At 47.1% G+C, this 24384-nt stretch overlaps 1 protein-coding gene and 1 long non-coding RNA gene across 2 annotated transcripts in view; one reads left to right on the forward strand and one right to left on the reverse strand.

Moving 5' to 3' along the window:
• Positions 1-443: 443 nt before the first annotated feature.
• LOC133624833 (uncharacterized) lies at positions 444-14013 on the forward strand. The gene is made up of 3 exons (XR_009818167.1): positions 444-520; positions 2075-2238; positions 13944-14013. It is a non-coding gene; the product is annotated as an uncharacterized LOC133624833 (long non-coding RNA).
• Positions 14014-18470: 4457 nt separating this feature from the next.
• The window catches only part of ISM1 (isthmin 1), a 42686-nt gene continuing 36772 nt past the window's right edge, over positions 18471-24384 (reverse strand). The window contains exons 6-7 of the mRNA XM_061989655.1: positions 22009-22098; positions 18471-20339 (exon numbers count right to left, since the gene is read on the reverse strand). Of these exons, the coding sequence (XP_061845639.1) occupies positions 19822-20339; positions 22009-22098 (608 nt within the window). The 3' untranslated portion in view covers positions 18471-19821. The remainder of the gene's footprint in view (positions 20340-22008; positions 22099-24384) is intronic.

The following is a 24384-nucleotide window of genomic DNA, read 5'->3' on the forward strand; positions in this document are numbered from 1 at the left end:
AAGACTACTACCAGGGCTGGGAAATGTGAGGAGTCTGACTTTGGTTATGGAAAAGCTACTGGGCAGAAGTATGAAAAGCTTGCTGGTAAATCGTTTACAAGAAAATATCTCGCTCGGCATGGGGTTTGCAATGAGGGGGTCCTATTTAATGACCTGCTTCAAATGTTATTATAAATCATTACTTCCTCACCAGCTAAATCACAGCTGCCTAATCCTCTGTGTGCTCTCCCGTAGAAATGTCACCAACTCGTGAACATGTTGGAGTTTGGAGCCACGTGGCCCCGTGGGATGGAGGGAAGTGCAGGAAACATGAGGGGCCATCAGGCAGCCAGGGGAGGACGATGCCCAGTGCCTAACTTGGCCACACAGCTCCTGTGTTCTCATAGCCTCGTAGCACCGGCCGCTGCTGCAAAATGCGAGACCTCTGGGAGCTTTTTGACAAGTCACTAAACTTGAGTAACCTGAATGAAAACACGTCCCTGGTGCAGAAGCAAGAACGGTTTTCAGGAGGATAAAGAAGGTGAGTGTTTCATTTTGGTTGAATGATCCCTTTGAGTTATTCAAGCAACTTCTTCCAAACTGCTTAATAGACCTCATGCCCAGCAGAGCTTCACAATAAACTGCTCCAGAGCCATCCTGGGCAAAACCTCCAGTTTCTCCTTCTGCAATAGATAGAGGTGCAGGAGTGATGACAGCCCACGAGAACATGGCTTCATGGCCAGAGGACTGTCTATGTAGGGGGAATGGGGGAGAATCCCTCCCCTTGGAAAACAAACATCTCACCTCTCAAAGACAACAGCTGCTGCAAAAGTAAGGGAACGTGAGTCCCACATCCATTTCTTGACTGAGGATTCACTTTGTGCTGAAGGAAGCTATGGGCTGCTTTCATCTATGTATTTTACACAAAGACGTGGAAGACAAAAAACACAGGGCAGTCTGTGTGTGGAGGCAGCAACTCCTTAGAAAAGTGAACAGCAGTGGAGATGCCAACACAGAGTTGGTAGCTCATTACTTTTTAATCTACCTTTAGATCATGGTTTAAAAAAATAAATGCCTGTGCATCACACATTCTTTGTCATTGCTGCCTGTGTGAGAATCACAGTCAGCAGTTCTGTATGGCATTTAGAGAGGTTTCATGGTAACAATATGTAAGTGAAAACAGTATTTCTTTGGGTATGTTTCATGGAATAGGGCTTTTACACTCTAAAACATGAAAAGAGCTTTAACGTTATCTCTTCAGTCCATAGTAAGCACAAAAAGCAAAGTAAAGCCTATTTAAGAGCTTAGTCTTAACAGATCTATCTTAGCCAAGGAGAGGAAACAGGGCTTGTGATCTGACTTCAAAGTAAATGGACAATTTTAGATTGAGGACGAAGGTAGAATAAGGAGATGAGGAAGACTATGTGAATGGAAGATGAAATCTTCAGTAGAATCCCAACTATTATAAATATAGCTGTAAGAGTACCCAGAGACCAGCAAGAGACTTAGGCTGGGCTGTCTTATTGCCCACATAGAAACCAAGACCTGTGTTTGCCAAGTCTGTGTACATCGTTGTGTGTTCTCCTGAGTCTTGTTTATTTTTTCCTCCTTTATGCATGAGTAAAAGTTTAATTTTAGAAGAAATTCTAGTAGACTGCTGTGGGCAGTTTGGAAGAGGTGAGAAAAAGGATGGTATTTTTGTTTCTGCATACAAATGCAGGAAAGTTTGTCTGAGTTCAGCTGGCAAAGCCACCATCAGACAGGTGTCACAAGCCTGGTTTGCATTTAACTTCCCAGAGCTTTATTGAGTAGGGAATATTTGAAGTCACCATGCAGCAGGGGTAGACACAGAGCTCATACCATTCATATGGGTTTGTCTGTATATGTCTTGTACATCAGTACACACAGCTTTGTCTGCCTCCTCCTCCACACCAGGCTGGACCTGCTTGCATTCCTATCACTCCAGTGCCTCCAGAAAGTGACTTTGCAGCCCCATAGTTAGACAAGATGGCTCCTAGATGCATCTTCTATTGTGATGTGGCTCTGTGCAAGAAAAACCTGTCAAAACCCATGCAACTATGTTTATATTTTGCAGCTGTGGATGGGCCTGCATCTGCCTGGAGTGTAGAGGAATTTCACTGACCAGAGTAATTCATCCAGAGGCTGAGTTTCCTTCATGTTGTGTTGCTTCGATACTACTGCAAGGGAGTCATCTCAGAGTGGGATGATCTTTTGATGGGTTTAACCACAATGAAACAGGTAACTGAACTGATCTCACTGTCCAGAGAGGGACCCAAGGCACCCACACCCGTGTCTGGTGTGAAAGCAGAGAGAAAATAGCACAGAGTTTCTTTTGGCTCCTACTCTGCAGACCAATGCTGGGTCCAAAAGACACCCCTGCCCACTCTGTTTGTTTGTTTGTTTGTTTAGCACTTGTACACCCCTATTTACTCACTGACACAAGGGACATTGGCTCACTTGGCAGACTCTAATGACAGCTTAAGGCTCACCACTCTGTACTAATTCTGCGGTGTTAAAAATATGAGTTTTTCCAAACAAGGAGTGGCAGCAAGTGAATGCAGGGAATGACTCTTCTCCAACTCACAGCATGTTTGCTTTGTCCCACACCTTTGGTTTGGGAGTTGCTGTTTTCGTAGAAAATGAGTACAAAGATGGGTAAGTCTAACTCAGCTCTTTCTAAGTATGTTTTCTGGGGATTGTCTTGTTGACTGAAAAACAAGCTACTTCTCAGCCCAAAACGTGGACTGAAAATGAGGTCAGGAACCACTGATTACAAGTTGATGGTTATTGCTGGTCAGACACTTCCTGAAAGGTTCAAGAACTACCATAGAGTGGTGTCAGGAGCTAAAATTACCAACATTTCTGTGGGGCTTTTAAAAGTAATTCTGCTGTTCCACCTGCCACTGTATCAGTGGTGGTCAGTGTTTTTCCCTACGTTGCTACAAGGGTAAATAACCAGAAGAACAGTAAGTGAGCTGTTTCTAAAGACATACTGCAATGCACACTCCTCTGCTTCTGATGAGAGGTTCTGGCCATCTGTGATGGCTTAGAGTTGAAAGTGGCTTTGTGTTTCATTTTGTACTTGGACTGTTAAGCCACAGTATTTGACCCAACACCGTTCCAGTGTCTGAGCCTCAGAGGCGTTTGTTCAGGTGAGCCTTTCCTTGGTTGCTGTCACCTGACTGCTGAGGTCAGAGGAAACAATGGAAAGGTTCTGTGTGACACATTAAATAATACCTGTTCATGGTCAGCATTCACCACTTCCACTCACAAGCAAAAGCCCTTTGGCCTAACGGAGGATTTTGCGTGCCATTCCCTTTAATTCCCCCATAAGTGCATTTACTGTGGACATGCAGGCTGCAGGAGAATTAACCATACTCTCATATTTTCAGTTGATGTCTGCTCTATTGGTATGATGGTCTTGAAACACTTCTAAAATACTTGGGAATATTTGGTGAGGTTGTTTGTTAATGGCAGTAAATCTTTCAGTGGGAATAGACAGCCTTTTGTGTTGTCTGAAGTTGAAGGTCCTTTGCAATGCTAAACTAATGGTGTGTTTGAACTCCTCTCTGTGGTTTATCTAAGACAGTCATTTAGTGTCGTATCAGTGCTGGATAGTTTGACTTATATCCATCTTTAAAAGTAACTTGCTTATCCATTCAGGTATGAATTAGTTAAACCAGGTAGACATTGCTACTGTGCTGATGAAGGAGCAGTGTTGTCCATGGCTGGGACCTCTCTAGCTGGGACCTCTCTAGCTGCCATTTGGCCTACAGTGTATTCTGGTGATCAGTTATGTGGTTGTGTTTGAGTTTGGGATGCATAACCACCTACAGCAGCTTGCTTCCTCTCACTGAAGCATTTCCTCTCCAAATCCAGAGGTATTTCTGCCAAAGGTAACCTGAAATAGGCTAACAGTGGCTTTTTGGGCCTCCAGGTTGGAGTGTCTTCTCATGGTGAGATGGAGAGGCGCGGGTGGTCGCTGAGGTTTGCTGTGTGAGCTGACTCTATGCAGTAGGAAGTGCAGTCTTGTGTTTATAGATCTGTAATCAGGACTTCCTATTAACTCTGCTTTGGGGGAATACAGGATAAAGCCATGGCAGGTGTGAGCAAACACCAAACCTAGGTGCCTCTGTCTCACTCGCTCCTCCTTGGCTTGGACACGGGGCTTTTCACGTCCTAGTGAAACGTGAGCAGAAACTAATTATTATTGTGTGAAGCAAAGCAGCATATGTATGCATGCATGTGAATTATATGGTGAACCAGATGCCCTTCTCCAAACAGCTTTCTGAAAAATGACTTCATATAGGAAACTTGTATTTTTCACGTCTGGCCCTTGAACATTGTTTTTCAGTACGTGGTACTTGCTGTAATTAGCAACAAAAATTCAGGCACAAGAATATAGTGTGTGTTTGTTCCGTGAAGAGCTGAGACCATTTTGATATTTTGCAAAAAAAATATAAGAGAAGCAGCTCATTTAATACCAGCCCAGCTATTTATACCTCTTGCACAAACTTAAACATAACCAAAAATGCAACATAACTCATGAAGCAAAGGAGCGGCTTTGCCAAGTGTAATATTTGTATTTGGAAACATGGTCTATATTGTATGAAGCAGTAGCCTTCTAACTGCCTCCAAGGTTTCTTTTGGCTGATGTTTATCCAAACAGTCTTGCTCTTCATTCATTTTAATGGCTGAAAGGGAGCTGAGTGTTTTTACACTGCGAGACTGGCACAGCTTGGGCTCTGCTTTTTCGGCTGGCGCCGAACGCCCTCCTCCGCTCGCCCCGGCGAGCGTGGTTGCAGTGAGCCCCACAGCGTGCTGACAGTGGGCTGATGTGCACAGCCCCCATGCACAAGTACCTGCCTGTTCTGCTACTCATCAATCACATCCCAGAACCGTGTGTGCTGATGTCTCTTAATCTGCCTTTCATTTTGCCCTACGTGTCCTGCGGATCCAGCAGAAGCACTTGCAGCAATACCACGGAGAGGGGAAGACTTCAGGGAAGTTTGGGGAGTTGGCAACTGGGAACTGTCCATGGGCTCCTGCTCTCAAGATAATAGTGATCAGATTGACAGTGGAAAATGTGTTGTCCTTGCTTTTCAATTGCCTGATGTGGCAAAATGTAGGCATTTCCTTACCTCATGCATGAGGCTGGTGTCTTTGTCAATCTTTTCCACTCTAGAAAAGGGTAGCAAATATTCCCAGCTCTTTTGTACTCTCTTTGAGTTCTCTTTTTAAAATAGTGATAATTAATAAGCGAATCCAATAGCTGTATTGTTGTCTGCACTACTGGACTGCATGTAAGCCTCACAACTTTGATAAACTTCATTAGTTTAGGGAACTACAGATGAAGTCAAGCACATGCCTAAATGACTGCAGGACAAGCTTTCCAAATCCCTGCTCTGGAGAGTCCAAGATGTCAAGATGTATTTCAAAGGGTATCTCAAACACAAAATAACAAAGCTTTTGGGAATGGTACAAATAGGAATAATGTACAACTGCTACACAAAGCAGCAGGAGCAAGGAGCGGGGGAGTCGTGAGCCATTCAAATGTGAGTCGAAGAGGCATGTTAATAATGGACAGTTTGGAAGAAACAAAGACCAAGCCACACTTCTCCCTCTGCTTTTGCCATCTGTCAGTTATATAGCACATTACCATAGGCCCCACTGGTCCTGACGCTATCGCAGCAGCCATTTCTTCATGTGGATGAGCTGTTCCTGAAAAATGCAGTTGGCACGGGCCACTCTTATTTTTCACACAAGGAATGCAGGTCTTCCTGTTCCACATATTTTTCTTCAATGAGCACAGTTATTGTTGTCACTGGGAGGAAAATCCTCTGTCTGTCTGCTAAAGTACTTGAGAGGAGGAGATAAAGCATGAAATCTTTTTGTTGTGGCTGAGGATTTCCTCTGCAAGCCTCTACTTCAGTGATTCACTGCTCTTTTCCAAAAGAGATGCAAAGCTGGAGTGGGAATTCATTATGATTTGCAGTTCCGGGCTAAAGCCTTGGCTGGTGTAACTCAAACGTGCACCGGCACCTCCGAAGGAGATTTAGGCTGGCCTTGGTGATCAGGGCTCAAACATGTGCCACCTCCTCACTCTGCTCTGGGCTCAGGGATGTGCCATCACGCAGCCTTGGGAGAGCTGCTGGGCACCGCTGGCGCTGAGGGCCGTCATTTGTGCTGTGCCCATCGGTATGTGCGCGGCAAAGCTCAAGGCGTTACCCAACAAACTCTCTTCAGAGCTCACCTGCCCATCTGCATCACAGCATGGAGTCTGCTTTTGTATTTTTCTCTTTTAGTGCAAGAAAACTATGCAGCTGATGGATTCCTAATGAATTTTGGCAGGGTTGATGCAAAAAAAAAACCAGAGGCAAGCGTTCTGATTTTTCTCTAAAGTTAGAGCTATTGTTCATCTGGGCAACTTTCTGTGTATGAAGTGAAGGCAGAGATCTGTGTTTTGGGGGAGAGCCACACTGTGGATAAGTGCAAAGGAATTCTGCCACAGCTTTGCCATGAATTATATGTTGTCTGAAGGGTTTAACAATATCACAAAGTTCATCAAGAGCAGGAACGCTCATTTTCCTATCGTTTTCTGCCAGCAGAATGAACAAGCGATTTAGCTTCCTTAAAGAAATTCCATCCGGTGGCTGTGCCAGCTCTGTCTTCCTCATGTTCCTGTGCGTTTGCTTTGTTCCCGAGTCCCAGATGAATCTCTGAAAATGGCACAGGGTTGCCAAAATGCATCTGAAGACACATATCATCAGAATGCACAAATTGTAAAGAATGCAGCCCCTGGAGCGATGTGTGATTTCATCAAAAGTGACTTTCCAGCTACGCTGAAACCTTTCATGTCTCTTGTGCAATCTGCAATGCTAAAGCAAACAATTTGAGTGCCAGATTGTCATAAGTATCTCAATACTTCAACTTATTAAAGGGCCACAATCTTATCAAATCAGAGAAAATATGAACTCTCAAAGAAGATTAAGCTGCTATAAATAACCCCAGGTAGATACAATCCATTTCTTTCCCCCATAAAGAAAACACCCAAACCAAAACACAAACCCAAAACTCCCAAACACTTTTAAAGCTCTCAAGGATTTTTAATTAAGGCACCAAAGTGTACTTGCCAAACCTCTGGGCTTCTGCAGCCCTTGGGCCGCGTTTTTTGTGCAGTGCTGTGCTTCTGGTGGTGTCGTTGGAGTTTTTATCAGTGTCTCACCTGGGAAAGAGCGAGGAAATTCAGGATTTTCGACTCGGATCAATAGCATTATTGCCTTTTTTGGAGGGATTTGTTTGCTTTGGATATGGCAGCCTCTATAGTCTTAGGTTATGAAAATCAAAAATAACAGAGGAAGGAGTGAATGCTGGATAAATCAAGGGAGGTTTCCAGAGGGTGGCTTGGCAGCAGGGAGGGATACTCTGTAGCACACCTTGAAACTGAAACAAGTGCAGGAGTTTGTTGGTGCTGGGGTGCTCAAGGACAGAAATATGTATCCAAAAGTGTGCCCTTGCAGAGAAATCCCATGGGTTTGGACAGAACCTTTCCTGGAAAATGAGAAGAAATGAGGAAGTGAGAAGAGAGCAAGAGAGAAAATGCAAGCCTAAGAGAGACAAGAGTAAGGGGTGCATGCAGTAACAACCTCTGGCTGCAAGGAGAAAGGGAGGTGTTGATCTCTGTGTCTGTCAGCCATAGAAAAGAGTGCACGGCCTTCAAAGCAGAAAGGAAGGAGGCTTATACAAAAACTTGCTAGTGAGGAAAAGAACTTGCTCAGGTATGGAGCAAAACCTCTGTGAGCAGAGGTTCCAAAAATATATGGAACCAATCTCTGCTACAAGCAGTGTCTGACCTGCTTTAAGAGCCTAGTGAGGGCCACCGGAGCCCACTTTTCCTCTCAATAGTAGCCCTGCTGCAGCCACTGACTGCTGCTACGATGCTTTTTTTGTACTGTCTAAAATAAGATGACACTTCAACACAGGGATTTGGACATGGTGCCTGCATTTTTCCCTCCCTCTCCTTTTCCAGGCTTTGGGAGCAAATTTTAAATGCTCATCAAGTTTCAAGACAACAAATTAAGTAGGTCACGTCATAACTTTGCTAGCTGATTTATTTTAACAGAGTAAACCAGTGATGAATCCCATACACTCTGATGTCTCTTTGGGTAAAGGCACCGTGTCCTCTTCAGCTCAATTTGTGGTGTTAGAAGGTCAGTATTTTCATGTCACTTTTCTTCAACTTAAAAGGAAATTTTATGAAGTCACACCAGTCACTTTCTTTCTTTTATGTGTTTTTTAAACAAGTTAGGAAAGGGTTTTTTTTGTGCTCAAAGGCAGGGCTTATATTCTGGTTGGAAACTTCTTTCTTCTCTTGCTGAGGATTTCAGCTGGATCAGCTTCCTGAATTGAATTGCTGAATTAACACCAGGGTGAATGCAAGGGCTAGCAGGAGAGAGGCAGTGAGCACATCTGGCTGGAGGCAGGGGGTAAGGAAAAGAGACAGTCTGGGTGAGGAGAACAAAGCAGATCCGACCCCTGGTTGCTTTTCCGAAGGTCTACCTACACCACCAAAGGAGCTCAGAGCCACAGGCTGGAAACTTGTGAGCGATGGCAATGCAAAGGCACAGCTGTCCCCAGAGCTGATTTTAAGCTGTACCTTTTTGTTTTCCCTCCAGACCCTGTGGGGACATGAGCAGGTCCCTCTCTGAGGTCAAGACCTCTGCTGCAGCAGCACGTGCAGGTGTTGGCTCCCCATTTCCTCTCCCCTAGTGTGGCTCCTGTTTTTCCCAAGCAGCAGCCTGTTGGTCAGGCCCAAGGCAGCAGCAAGGTGGGATCCAGCCCTGGCGAGAGCTGTGGCTCCTGTGGCTGGGCAGGTGTCTGGGCCTGGCAAGAGCTTTGCAATCTGCTGAGCGGGGAGGATCAGAAAGGCGCTGCCCAGCTTGAGCCAGGACCTGCTGCACCATGGCTTCTGTGTGTTTTTCAGCCCACGGTCAGGGCTGTTTGCAATCTGCTCGCTGGCAAAGGTGTCCTGTGCTGGCAGCTTTTGTTTGTGGAGCTTTCAGGGTGCTTATCCCTCTTTCTTTTCCCCTTTTCTTAATTGAACTTTTCAAAGGGGCTGGGGGACAGGGGCAGTGAGAGGATGGGTTGGGAGTTGTGGCCAGTGAGGCAGGGAGGGACAGCACTGTACCTGAGGAAGGGAGGCACGACTCCCTTTTTTTTGGCTGAATCCTTACTAGCAACAGAGACACCTTGTCACTGGTGTTGTGGGGCAGGCTGCATGCCAGTGTGTCCCCACCACCGAGTTCTGTACCTGCTGTTTGCTTTGTTGCTTTGTGGCTGGTTTGTGGCCAAGGCCTGCACAGGCATCTGCCTGAGCCCTCACTGGCATCAAGTGGGAGGGGATGGAGGGGGGCTATGCCCCAACCACTTGCCCGTGCCCATCAGAAGGGCTTTGCCAGACCCAAGCTATCCTCTGTGAAGAAAATGCATGTGCTCTGTGCTTTCATCATATGCATGCTTACACAACTGGCTTTGTGACTCATCCTTTTGGCTTCTGCAATTGCATTTAATAAACTGAAGGCTGAGGTTTCACCCCACAGAGAACAAAGCCCTCCTGGATGTAGGATGACATATCATTGAGCTGCCCCGTGAGCGGCACATTCCTGAGAACTGCTGAGAGCAAACGTCTGCACCAGCTGTGTGCACCCTGGTCCCTGTTCTTCCAGGCACAGAGGAGCTGGATGTGTGCTGCTTGCAGGTACTAATACGGGCACAGACTCTTGCTTCACACAACCTGGTGGCTGCTCAGTTTCTGTCTAAACTAATGGTGGATATAAGACATAATCACTGAAGTCTTAGGAAATACCAACATTAAAGCCACTTATGTTTCAGTGTTCTTCCCTTGCAGCGCTTGCACCTTAGGAAGATGGAAATCTGTGGGAAAAGTGATTTACAATCAGGTCCCAGTTTTGCCACAGCCCTTCCTCTCTGACTTTGGACAAGTTAATCCTTGTGACACCATGAATTCCCCTAAAAATGGGGAGGATAGTATTAATTATCATGCTTCAAAGCTGGGGGGGGAAAATCAGGTCATTCATATTTGCAGTAGCTGAGACATCTGAGAGGGACTTAGAGAGGTTTTGCATTGTGGCATAGAAATGTACTGAGACTGGAAAGCATTGCCAGTCAGTCATCCCAGGTGTGGTGTGGTCCTGCTGCCTAAGCCTGCCTGTCCCACCTGATGGTGCACAGAAGCTGGCTGTTGCTCATCAGAAGCGTCAGCAGATAACCAGTTTTGGTCTTAACATAATGCTCATGTGAGGAAAGGCTGTGTTAGTGGAAAGGCCCCAGCTCCTTCCCTGTTTTGTCTGGAAATTCTGCCTGTGGTGGAGGAATGCTCTCTGGAAGGGGTTATGTGAGCTTTGCTATATGGGTATAGTTAAACTAACAGCTCGTAGTCCCCCGAAGCCCTTTGGTTATGTGCCAATAATCTAATGAAGTTTGCATTACCATTGCCTATGGTTCTAGGCAAGTTCCTTTGCGTGGAAGTACTAAAAAGCCTCACCCATATGTGTTTGTGTGGGATCACCAAGCAGCAGCACAGCCTTTATGTTTGCTCAGCCTTTGAGCTGTCTGACAGCACCAGTTACAACTGGCTTTTGCAGTGAGGCTGCCTGTCCATGAGAGTTGAACTGGGACCGTCAAGTGGTCCCAGTTAGTCACAGAACCGTTGGCAATGCTGCCAAGATAGCTGATGTTGTTTCCTTCCTGAAGAGGATCTGAACTAGTGCAAAATGTGCAATGTTTTGTTGGCCATTTCCTACTTTTCCCTCCCTGGATGAAACCATCTCACCTTTCTTCTGAATTCCTTAGTTGCTGGGGTGCAGTGCAGTGTGGGTGTGCAGGTGAGGAGCTGCAGTGCCCGCTGAAGGCAACGGCTGGGTTGGCAGCAGACATCTGCCCAAGGAGGGAAACGGCCCATGGGCCCAGCATGGGACTGAGGAGGCCAGATTTTGGGACTGCTTTGGTTTTGCTACAGGCTCCACTGTGACCACCAACAGCTCTGAAAACGACCCTCTTTCCAGTTCTTTGCTTCCCGAATCATTTGCTTTGAAAAATTACTGCAGAGTTGGATTCACGAAAGTCTTCTGAGGCCTTGGGTGTGAAGTATCATGGCAAGGGATGGCATTCTCGCTCTTTATTACGTCGCACGTTTTAAATCATGGAAAATTGGTCTAAAATACAATAAAATTAGCATAAAAAGGAATGCTTTCCAATTGCCTGTCAGGATCCCTTCAGCCTCAGCACTGCTTTCGTGTGAAGCAATGAGTGTAATGCTTGTTGGTAGTTGTTTGTTTGTCTCAAAGTAGCTGGAAGCAATTTACAAGTAACTCTTGCTCAACATCTAGGAAGAGAAGAGAATGGAAAATGTTTACTTGTTTCTTTTTGGTAAAGTGTTCCTTCCTGGAACAACAGGCCGAGCTAGAGATGGTTTGAGCCTCGCTGTTGACTTTGGAGGGTGAAGGTTCTGGCCCTTTGTGTGCCCACCACTTGTTGTAGGTGGCGCTGAGCAGAAATGTGGGTGTCAGGCCCATGTACCCGTTCCCGTGCCTGCATGTTTCATCTTCCATTCGTTCCCTTCCTGATTAAGGCAAAGGTTGGTGTCTAAAAAGCCATTAGATGAAGGACAGGATCATTTAGTGGTTGATACTATGTGTTTGTGCAGAGTATCTCTCCCCTCAGTGTGCAATACAGTCCCATCCATCCAACCTGCTCTTACAGTAGCCGTGGCACTGGCCCTTTACTGCCAAAACCAGCATTTTGCTCACCTTGTGCAAGGCTGAAGACAGTGTTCAAATGCTTTTTGATCAGTCAGGGTTTGTTGCCACACATTATCTTCACGTGCATGGCCCTTCACTGAATGAGGGATGGCATTTGGAGCTGATACATGATAAGAGTTTCTCAGGGCTTTTTAAATTGCACTCTCCCCTCACAACCTGCCCAAGGATGCTGACCCAATGACTTGGGGAAGAGATGTGATCATCTCCTGGGGACTGCACATCTCCTACACCACTGAATACATCACATTTTTTTTCTTGTTGACTTCCTACAGAAGGTCTAATTGTATGAAAGAGCATCGCTCTCCATTTGGTCAGAAGATGTATTCTTAGCTAAGTTTACCTAATGCTTTCCTGATTTGTATGGGTTTTGCTCTCCCCCTCTCACCCTTGAGCTGGACAACAATGTAATCTTAGCCCAGCAATCAAACATGAAAGAGAGCCCATGTGTACATAGAGTACCCTCCTCATGCTGGAACTGGTCCAGAAGAGACAAATTGCCTTCATGCAGGAGGTCTTTCTGGGAGGCCCCTTTCCATTAAAAAACAGATAAATCTGGCAAGAGAAATGCCTTAAGTCAGGGCAATGCAGTGGCTGTTGCTGGTGGTGCTGAGCCGTGCTGTCAGACCTGAGACCTCAGAGATGCAGCGGTTGCTGGCTTTACCTGAGAAACTCAGCCAGTGGGTAGAAAAACTGGGAGTGCTGGTACGAAGAAGGGCCTGGCAGCCCTTAGTGGTTTTGGGGATACAATGATGTGGTGGATTTAGCTGTATGTGGAGTGATAGTGCTGCTGTTGCCTGCCTTGGTTTGCTGCCAGACAGCGAACCTCTCTGGAGGGCTTTGGCTTTGAAGAGGTTGGAGAGCAGCTACATACCTGCTAAAAGTGGTGGGAAATGGTGCAGATGGTGATCTGTGGCAGAAGGTGTACATTCCTGAGAGGAACAACCTCATCAGTTTCTAGCAAATTTGCTGTTCCCCATTCAAGCTCTGGTTAAAGACAGTTTTGCAGCTCCTAGTGTAATTGCCAGCCTGGAGGTATCAGATGGGCCAGACAGTCCTGTGGGACTCCCTGGCCCTGCAGATCTCCTCTTCTAGAGCTGGAGTTACCTGATCTCATCTGCTTTCTGATGCAGGCCAAACACGTCCAGCAGTGACTTGCTGTGTCCCTCCTTGGGGTGGGTGAGGCCCAGCTCTCTGTCACTGCCTGGGTGCTGGTTCCATCCCAGCTGATGGATGGGAACAGAGCAGTATTGGATCTTGCCCATAGTTGGATGTTGAAGTACATAGCTCTTGGGGCTTCCCACCTTCCTGCTTCCCATCAGTGCTGGTGGTGGTCAGCCGTGGAGCACACTGCTGCTTGCCTTTTGGCTCACAGCCTGAATCCATGGGGCAGTCCTGCCAGCTGCAAAAACAGAGCTGTGTTTCTAACGAGGCCACCCAACCTAGCAATGACATATGTGGTTGTGTTTGAGGTTGAGGTTGGAGCCAGCCTCCTGTCCCACCTCCAGCCTGTGCATCTCTGGTGGCTTCGTGCCTCCTGTCTGTGTGCTGGGAAGACGAGGACGGGTCTCCCTTTCCTTGTGGGGTCAGTTGCAAAGTGACCCAAGCCAATGCCTCTGCTCCACTGCGAGCAGGGGGCAAACCCACTGTGCTGGGTGCTTGATACAGGCGTGAGAGAAAGGGGGATTGGCCTCTTGAGCAAAAGCTGCACTAAATAACAGGAAAACTGGTGTCTGTGCCACTATGGGCAAGGGCAGATGCTAGTTATTTGCCACGGTTAACCACCGCCACGGCCGTCTCGCGGCCGGCGCAGAGCTGTGGTGCAGCTGCCCCCGCTGTGAGCGTGAGGCCCTGGGGGCTGCTCGTGAGAAATGCCTCAGTAGCTTTTCCTCCCCTTTACACCTATGGGCTGGACCTTTTAATTTGGCTTTTCTGGTATTGTGTACTTAGTGGTGATTAAACATGTGGGGAAACAGTTGGGGAACCGAGTCTGTGAGTGCGTGGCCAGGCAAGGGAAGGCCTCAGCCTGCTGGACACACAGGCACTGCTTCAGCTTCTCCTTTGCCAGGCTCCTTTTCAAGGCTTGTTTTGTTCCTTGTCTCCCAGCCATCACTCGCCGGGACAGCCGGGACTTTGAGGCGTGAAATGAAGCTCTGCTTTGGGCTCCTGGTGGGGACTGCCGTTGCACGGAGCTGTCAGGCCAGGCTGGAGCCCCTGTCTGTCCGGAGGGTGACGAGGTCTGCGGCAGGGCTGGTAAGCTGCTTCAGGTTTGCTCTCACTCTTTGTCAGGCAGCAGGTGTATGAAGCCAGGCTGTGCCTTGGTTTGACAGTGCTCCTCATGGACTGCTCGAGGATAGAGATGAATGCTGCCAGGGACAGTGGGACACAGGGATCCCTGTGTCTGCATGGTTAAGTACATTTGCAACTCTCACATCTTCTTACCCAAAGCGAGTTTTCCCAGGGCCAGCTGTGCCCTGGCTCAGTTTTTTGCAGGTGAGTAACAGCCCCTGGCAAGTGAGGAAGAGGAATGGCTGCAGCTTGGCTTTGGGGATGAATGAGTGCATGGGTTAAGCACAACTGTTCAGAGGCAGGAGGCAGCTGAGCAGATAGTGCTTGTAGGGGGAGCTGGTTCCCAAGCCTCTTTTGTCCCCCAAACGTTCTGACTCGTATCCTGCATCTACCACCATGGTGTGCAGATGCCCTCCCTTCCTTCAGGCATGTTTTGGAGTCATACCAGAGCCTTCCTGAAATCCACAGAGTGAAGCACTATTACACTCTAAGCAGAGCATTGGTCAGGCCCATAATAAACAGCAAACCCTGACATTTAACACATGTAATGTTTGCCCAGTTTTAAAAAGGAAATGTTATCCAAGTGCTCCTCTGAACAGCTAAAGCCACCCACACTTTGTTGGGTTTGACCAGTGTAATATTGCTATCGCTTCCAGAATATGGCATGATGAGTCCCTTACAAATTGTGCATTTCACTGAATGAAAAGCTTCTCTGTGTGTTTAAAAAGAATCCACACCCCCCCCACACACCTTGATCCTTCTTGTGACAAAGAACAAAGAAAGAAAAGGATTTATAACTCCCTGAGCTGACAGAAAATTAGCAGAGTCATAAAAGGCATAATGTGGCTTTAGCAAGGCAGCTGAAAAGGAAAAATGAATAAACTTGCCACTGGGACTGCAGAAGGCAGAGCTGAAGACTGACTGCTGCCATGTCAGCTTCCCACTCTTCTCCCCTCTGTGCAAGTGCAAAGCCAGCCTGACTCCCCTGCGCAGGCCCAAAGGAAGGGCTCTTCTGAAGGTGTCCTCCTGCAGACACTGCACTCAGCCACATACTGCTGTGGCTGTGCAGTGCATGACTAGAGGAGATCCTAAATTAATTTACATAATTATATAAATATATGCATGTGTGTGTATGTTGTATGAAATATGAAACCGGTGATTGCTCAGCCAACCCCTTAATTTGTCTGAAACAGTGCAGGCATAATGGAAACTGCCCACATATTTTTCCATGAAAAGCTACAAAGGGAAGGGAGGGGGAAACTGGTGATAGAAAAACACATGCTCCCTCAGCTGTCACATCAAGGCAGGCAGCAATGTATGCTCATACCAGTTAGTTTGCTGGAAAAACTGTCATGTTTCCTTCTGCTGGTCTTCTTCCTGCTCGTGGTCTCTCTCCAAAGCGCTTTGGGTGTGTGGAGGGGAGGGACGTGGCCACCCTTGTGCCTGTGCAGGTGTGTGCAGTGAGCATGAAGAGATGTGTGTTTGGGGGCTTCCTCTTCTGGATTTAGAAAGAGATAGCCTTGCCATGCTGGTGTCCCTGTGTGCTGTCGGATGCTTGTGCAGGTGACTGCACGGGCCCTGCAGAGCAGCTGAGTGGGCGGCTTCCTGCCTTGCCAGCTTCTTGCCCACGATGGCAATGGCAGCTGCCGGGCTCCTGCAAAGCCTGCCCAGCCTGAATGTGAGTAATTTTCTCCAAGGATGGATGAGTGTGTGATTCTGTGCTGCTGAGCACAAGCCAAAGCTGTGTGGCCCACCAGGCTGCCAGGCAGCTCCAGGGGCACCTTAATGGGGAAAGCAGGAAGGGGAGCAAGGGCAGACCTGGAGAGCAGTTCTGTAGCCTCAGGCAGCTCCCTGGGCCATGACCAGGAGGTGCAGATGCTCCCTCGGTGCCTTCCAGCCACTGACTAGGGAGACCACCACAGGTAACAGACTGTGGCATCAGGGCTCTGTGCTCTAGCAGGGATGTCCCCTTTGTAAATGGGTCACAGACCTACTGCAATCCCCTGCCATGAAGGAGCAGATCCTGCAATGCAGACAGGTTACTCAGGTTACTTTTCCCCCTCTCCCACCTTTGACTCACCTGACCCCATTCAATGGCAAGTATCAGGTGCATCAGCTGTTCATTGCAACCAACCCCCTAGTCTCCCTGAGAATGCTCTGTATGGAAAAAGCAGGCCTGTGAACTCGCCAGCACTTTGTGCAAGAATGCCTTGTTGACAGTGCTAACCATTTTGCACAGCAGGGGACAAAAATGCAGCTGGCAAGTAATGCAGGACTGTGGGGATCCATGAATGTGTGTGTGTGTGTGTATGTGTTTGGGTTCTGCTATATTGTCCCATAACCCATATACATCACTGTGGGGTAGGGTAGGGGAATTTTGCTGCTCAGCAGCTGTCCAGGCAACTCATCCTTTTAACCATCAAAGCTGTACATTCACTCCCCTTACAGCTGCCTCAGGATGCTGCTTCACAAGTCTTTCTCAGGAGCTGCACTGCTTCAGGTGTTCCTGCTGCCAACTCGACTCCAGGGCTGTGTGCTCATCTCTGTGTCTTGATCAAGGTTAAAAATAACTTGGATGACTTGCCTGGTTCCACAAACAGCTGTGCTTGCCCATGAGAAAGGCAGTGCAGAGGAACAAGAGCCAAGGAGGTGAAAACACCCTACTCCAGCTTTGCTGATGAGAAACAGGTAAATGGAACTGCTCAGCTATGGAGAGGTTGCTGTAAAGTCTGTGGTTTAAGTTTCCTTTTGGGAAGCAAGGTGGCTGCTGGGGGGACTTTGAGGGTTTCTCAGTGTTGACATGACGAGCCCTGTTTAGCTCTGCATGTTCCAATCCCTCTTGTATTTTTGGTTGAGTCTTCCAGTATGCCTGTTCTGTGTTAACTTAGAAGTGTAACAAGTACTTAGGAGGTTCTAACTACTGACCTGTGCCCAGGGAAGCAAGACCACAAACTCTTCCTCAGGTCCTCTTCTAATAGGAAGAGCTCTATAAGATACTGCACCAAATGTGGCCAGGGCCAGCTCCAGTACCCTGCAAAGTGCTACTACACCAAGGCATTCCAGGTACAATTTTAGTTGTTGGAAAGCAGATAAAGAAATAAAGCTGCCAAGCCTGGATTGGGTCATAGTTTACTATAAGGCTGACTTTGTTTTTAATAAAGACCATTGCTTAAGACTGCAGAAGTGCAAACTCTTCATCTGTGCCCCAGGACTTAGCCTATGAAAAACCTAGTAGATCCTTACCAGTGGCCATTAGGCTCTCTCAGAGTCTCTAGCCTTGGCAAGTGGAGAGTGGCAACACTCGAAGCTTTGTGCGTCATTTCACTTATTAAGATAGTCCTTCCTCTCCCCTGACACTTTATTTGTTATGTTCTGTGTTATTGTGGCAGTGTTGCTCAGTAGCACCATAATTTGCTAATCCATGAGCTGCAGGGATGCATTTGATATTGCAAGAACAGCGACTGCCCTCCCAGAGAAACCTGAGACTCTTCTTACCCCGCACCGCCAAGTGAAGTCAAAAGCAAAGCTTCTCCCCCAGGTTGCAGAAAATACCTGTCTGGCCTGTTAAGTGACCGATCCTGGAGCTGCTTGTGCCTTTCATCCATCTGCTGTCGATTCAACTGGCTCTGCCAGCTAGTGGCTCCTTCTTATGACCTTGCAAGAATTTACCAAACCTGGTTTCTATAAAAATGAAGGGGCGATTCTCATCTTTACCCTCTTGCTCAGCTAACCATGGCTTGTTACTACCAGCTAGTGCTAGAGTACCTGCACCTCCGCCTCGAGCTGCATCTGGGAAGATCCAGTGATTTGGACAAGATTTGCAGCTGCTGCCTCAGTAGATGAGTTGCTGTTGCACGTGTGCAGCACCTTTGCCTGGACTGCTGCGTCTCTGGGAGCCTGGAGCGTAAGTGCAGTGCTGAGGCTCTGCAGCCCGTCCCACAAGGCCGGGCAGATACAGGGAGAGCTGCGTGTCCAAGGCCCAGGCTGCTCTTCAGTCCCCTGCTTGGCACCACCAGGCAGACCACCGCAGGCCTGACGCTTCCCAGCGTGAGCCACTCACTCTGCAGACGTTCACCCTGCGCACGTCTGTCTGCGAAGTCACAACCAACCAGCACGTGAAAGGCCAACAGCACTCCAGAAGAGGTCCAGTGTGTATGTGTGCATGGCTAGAGCAGAAGGAACTGTCTGTCATGGCTGTCCTGCATCTTTCAGCTCAGGCTGACTGTGAGGCGGGATGGGCTTCACACGCAGTGCCCACGGGCGTCAGACCACACAGCCCGGACACGGGCGCTGCTCTAGGAATGTTCAGCCTCAGCTTTCCAAACAAAGACATTGACTCCCAGCAAGACAGCCTGTTCCAGGATGGAACTGTAAGTATTTATTTACCCTGTCACACGAATGCAGGTACCGGCTGCTTCATTACAGGATTATTTATGTCAACTCGCACTTTATAAGAATTTGGAAGTAAAGCCTAACATCAGTCTTACTCTTGGCAATCAAGTTCCATCTACAGAAGCCTTTCACGTTAGAGACATATCCCACATGTGAGTTCTTGTTACAAGTCAATAAATACTTTACAAAAATAATGCTAGCTCTTTTAAAAAATGAAGACATTTTAACTCACCAATAGTTCCTCTTGGGCAGCTTCCTTAAGGAACAGCTTCTTCTGCAGGACACTGTGCACTCAGCATCTGATAAGCAGGGTAAAGGGCTGGTTGCTTTACCTCAGGGAGCTTAGAAATGTGTATTCCACTGGTCCTGGTCCTGTTCTTTGAAAAACAGAATTCTTTCTTTTCTTAAAAGAATGAAACAAGCTGATCTAAACACTTCCTATTAAAAATCTGTAATTAACTGGGTTTTTTTTTTCCCTTTCCTTTGACATGGTCTCCTTCTGTGGCCTCACTCCTCCAAAGACACTCAGCATGCCCTGAAGATGCGCTCCCCAGCAGGAGGTTTGAGCCCTGACAGCCACAGCTGAGATGTCTCCAGGAATGGGCTGTTTGTAACTCCCGCAGAACCATCACACTGGGACTTTTTCTGCTCTACAGGAAAGCCACAGCTACATCTCCCTGCAAGCCTACCCAGGATGGACTGCAAAGACCTGAGCTAGAAGGTAACAGGAAGAAGTCCAAGAAAAAAATGCCAGTAACTAGATTTGCTTTTGAGTGTTGCCTTTCCTAAAGAAATTGCTTCTTTTCTTAGATAGGACTAGTCATGAAATCAATTATAGAGGAAACTGATGCTGTAGGTGCATTCATCTTGTAAACCATTCCCATATGGAAGAGTACATTCTTCAATCCTATTGTTTATAGCAACTTTTAAACATGTGCCCTCCTCAGCTGAGGCCTTGGGGCCCGATGGTGATGGCAGCTGTGCCCCCCTCCCCTTCTGTAACAGCTGGGGAATAAAATGAAATGCATGTTATTAAATGAACGTTATTGCAGTACAAAATCCTACCAGGACAAGTTTTATGTATGTCTGTATGTAAAAATAGGTGTGTGTGAGATTAGAGAGATACGTGTTTATAAATTACACACACTATGAAAAATACTTATGTATTATATTACAACTATATACATTCATTAGAAGGAAACTGATCCACCCCTGTCAAGGAGACAATGCAGCAGCCGTTCTCAGTTCTTTGGCAGCCAGGGAACCAATGCTATTTTGTGTCTGAAAAGGGGGAAAAATCTTCTCAGTATTCCCTTGCTTCTTGAAATTGCTTGTAGTAGTCTTCATCTGAAGGGTTTTCTGTACACTTCTGCCCGTTGTTGGGAGGCCTCGCTTCGTTGTAGCGGCTCCAGTCACCTTTGCAGATAATCCAGGGCAGAATGTCCACTTTGTAATGGAGTTCTGCTGAGAATTCGATGCTGATGAGGTTGGGCGTGCCGGCCCCTTTGCCTCTGGTGATCAGCTGCATGTTGTCGTCGTAGCAGCAGTGCTGTGCCGCCAGCGTTGTGCTCTCCAAGGACAGCATGGAGCGGATGCAGTACCGCGCCGTGGGCTTGTAGATCTCCAGCTTTTCCTTTGGACCACTTGCATCTTTCCAGCGAAAGTTCTTCCTCTTAATCCGATCGTAGATCTCAGCAGTGCTGTATGCCACTTCTCTGGGGTAGGAGCACGGGCAGCTGGGAAGATCATTGACCACTTTGTGCATGTATTTCTTCAAGAACTCGCTTTTGCAGCTCATCCATCTCTCGCAGCTATCGGTGTCTGTTGAAGGGCAGGAAACGGACACTTTAGATGCGTTATGCGGCATCCCAGGTCGGATGATCAGCGATGGCAGAGGGGTAAGCGTAACTGGTCAGCACCAGTGCTTTGCTAAAGCAAGGGAGAGCAGTGGAAACTTGCCATCTGTTAATGTGCTGTCGTGTCAGATAAAGAAATCACACGTGTGACTGGCTTTAAGGCCTCAGGCCGTGCTAGTCTGAGTTATGGCGCAGCACCATGCCAGTGAGAACCTCCAACACTTCTTGTACCTGGCAAATTCTAACTAAGCTGCCGTGTGTCCGTGCAGCACAAGAGAGGGACACTATCATGTGGTTACAAGCCACAGAACTGAAGTAGAGAAATCAGTGATTTCTCCAGTTTCAAGCCCTGCTCCACACACTCACCTTGGGGAACTGCAGATTCAGATATCAAAGGCTTAAATTTCTTGTGACACTCAAAATAGCAAAGTGGCAAGCAAGGCCTGGATTTCTTTTTCCAAAGTTCATTATTATGCCCTAATTCAATCTTCCTTGTAACTAACAAATACTCTTTTTCTACTGGGCCTCCCTCTTCCCACAGGGGTATTTCAAGCAGCTGCAGTTCAGACAGGGAGACTGACATCTCAGCTGGCAAACGCAGCCAAAAGTGATTCAGATTCTAACAGGGCATATGTGACACAATATCTGAGTGTCTGCACATTAGGAGGATTTAATGGCATCAGAGCCATGACTTAGAGCTGGGATTAAAGAGATTTATAGACTAGTAGCATATTTAATGCTGCCACTTTATTATTTTGTAAGAGTCTCAGGGGAATCCAGTTAAAAGTCTCCTACCTAAAACATGATTTAAGGTGTCTGTATCATGTTACGGGCTTTCAAAAAACCCCTCCTGCACATCTTGCTCCTCCACACTTACTTAGCAGGAGTCTGGACTAAGGAAAAGACTGGCACCTCCAATTCTTACAGCAAACATTCTGGGAAAATATTTACTTAGTGGTCTGTGTCCTGTTTTTCTATCTCCTTAAAGAGTCCCATCCTGGCTGTCATTAACAATTGTGCTCTGCCACCATAGGAGGGAGGTGCTGGGTTACACTATTTATCCAATTACTCCAGCATCCAGCATCTAAGAATGGTTTCACTGGAGGGATGAAATCAGAACATTACAGAGGCTGGGCTGAGTTTTAGACGGGTCAGTATCAAGCCATGCCCTGTAAAAGTGCTTTGGCAAGCCCCACTGCAGCCACACGTGGTTATAGAAGCCATGCATGCTCTTAAAAGTCATTGTCATTTAAAAAAAATGTGGCAGCTGAACCTAAAATGCTTTGAGAGTATTTTCCATTCCAGGCTACTTCAGCAAAAATGCTGAACAGTGTTTGATTTTCTCCCCCTTTCATCAGCATGGAGCCTTACAGCACGCTCCGCGGAGGTGGGACAGAGAATCACCACTTTATACTGAAAGAAGCACAGGAATTGCCTGAGACTTAAGAGGAGAAAGACTCTATGACAGAAGCAAGCTAAGGTTCAGATCATAAACTCGAGCAAGACAATCAGTGGCCATTGTTACTGACATTTTGAATGGTACACTCAAAATCCCGGTCTCGCAGTGAGAGTTAAACCAGGAAAATCTAAGGAAGTCTCTTATCTGTTACTGAAAGATTGATTAGGCTGCTTACCAACTTCAAACAGCTTGGTAGCGTTGAAGTCTTCGCTTCCTGCAAGTAGGCTCACTTCTGTGGCGGCTGTCCGGAAGGTATCTTCGATCCCTAAGACAAACATGTGTTAGTGGTGATGTTTTCCTACTGAAACGCAGGGCAGTCAGTGGCCTCCCTGCCAGGGCCTCCCTCCCTGCCCTGCACGGGGCTCTGCTTTGGCAGGGAAGGAAGCTGAAGCTGCTGCTGGAGGGAGTGTTGATTTAAAAGTGTAACAACCAAGGAATCTGTGGTGGTAAGCACAGAAAGCGTTCCCTTAGCCCAAAGGTCGACAGTTTTCAAGTTTAAAAACCTTAGATTGTATTTAAGCAACTAACTGGCCAGTTTGAACCCAGCACAGGGAACCAATTTCGTTCTTCCTCTGCCTGATGCAAAGCTTGCCAGCGTCTCCCAGCGATTCACCTGGTCAGCTTGATGTGACCAGCATCTTCTCCAGAGCTGGAACCACAAGTGAGTGACAAGACAAAACCAGGTGTCTGTGAGGGAGCTCTGAAGCCCTGGGTACAAGGCCATGTCTGAAGGAGACGGCCCTTGGGCCACTGTCTGAAACACAGCGACACACCTGCAGACAGGTCAGTTCGTATCCTCGGGTGGGCAACCATTTCTCAGCAAGTGCGAGGAACAACGATGCTGTTCTGAGTGGTGCTTGTTGGTCTCTCCAGTGCTGGGGAGTTGAAAGGGATGAGTGGAGAGAGATAAAAACCTCTCCCATCAATCCCTGCCCCAACAATCAAATATCAGGATCTTCCAGCAGCCTCCAGTTAAGTGTTTGCTCTCAGTGGAGAGAAATGCAGATCGACAGAAAGTGTATTTATTGATCCAACCTCCTTTCATCCCTGCTGTAGTTGGGCCTACCTACCAGCCTACTGCGTTTGGGGTGGGTTTTTTCCCCTCTCCATTGAATTACAGACCTCCAAAGAGAGCTGCAAACTCTTTAATACATGATAACTATATGGTGAATAATGAAGTGTGTTCACCATCCGTTTCCTTGCCGATGCACTTTCTCCTCATCCCCTGAAGTGGGACATAATAGTGGCTTGCAAAAGCTTCAAAACAGCCTCAGGCTCCTTTTCAATAAAATTATCATAGGGTTTTGCCTTAACTCCAGCAGTAGATGCAGAATAATAGATACCCAAGAACCCATTACAAGGCAGTAATTCACTGCTGGAATTATAAACAGCAGAAGCTGAGCTTTGCCCTTGTAATTTTATAAATGTCAGCACAGCCTCAAAGAGGGAATATATTTTGCTTGCTGATCGTTGGGGGTCTGTTACATGACATAATGTATTCTTTCAAGTCTGCCACTGTTTGATGCTAGCTGGTAATAAATACTGGAGAATATAACTGGGGGCTACACGCTTTCTTCTGGAATTAACCCCTTATTATTGAGGTTTTAGGATGTATGAAAGCATCCAGAAACACGTTTTTCTCCTGGACTGCCTGGCATTACCTTGCAACGGATGCACACATCTATCTGTGAGTGAGAAACTTCTCTCCAGCTCTCTCCCTGAGGTCCCTCAGTCTTCTCTCCAGCACTGCTGACATTTCACTTCCCATAAAAAACCCTCTGACCTCCAGTTTAAGAACTGCTGCCTTTCTGAGTCACTGAGTAAACTCAGGGAAAGGCACGCCACCGCGGCACGCGTTTTCACTCCTCTCCCATCTTGGGAAGCAATGAAATTGCACAGATGCCATGCACTGTGGCAACTGCTGCATCGCTGCATTACAGTTATGCCCAAACCCAAACACCCAGCAGCAGTTAAAGAACGCCCTGGGAAAGCTTTCTACAGCAGCTTTGGATTTTTCTGTCATAAGTTGGAGTGCTCAGCCTTGCTTTCACCACAGGACAGCGAGGACACCGCTGGTACTGGCCTGTAGGTGTAGGAGCTAAGGTAAGGCTTCTTGGCCTTATTTTCTGAATACATTCAAGTCACAACCATCCATTACTTCACCTCACTGGTGATGGCTGTTGCAGAACAAAACCTGCTGTTTGATAATTCTCCAGTTATCAAGCAACATGTGATGACAGAGATGACATTTACACCTAACATTGACTCTGTGGGACAGGAAATTTTGCAGCTTCATACCCAGTGAACCCAACATCTCTGGAGTGAAACCAAAAGCAGGTATTTCAAGTTGGGGTGGTTTTTTTTTGCATATTACTACACAGCAAGTCTTAAAGCAGCTCTGTATACAACAGACCCCAAACTCAAGCGCCATGTAAGTGGGGTGGAGCTATCTGTTCACAGCACACGCATGCCCAGTCGCTGAGCTAACACACAACTGTCCTGAAATGCTAAAATGATACAAATTTGTGTCAAGAGAGCAGATTACACCCTG

This window comes from Colius striatus, chromosome 2, assembly GCF_028858725.1.
Source record: "Colius striatus isolate bColStr4 chromosome 2, bColStr4.1.hap1, whole genome shotgun sequence".
In the NCBI taxonomy this organism is placed as follows: Eukaryota; Metazoa; Chordata; class Aves; order Coliiformes; family Coliidae; genus Colius; species Colius striatus.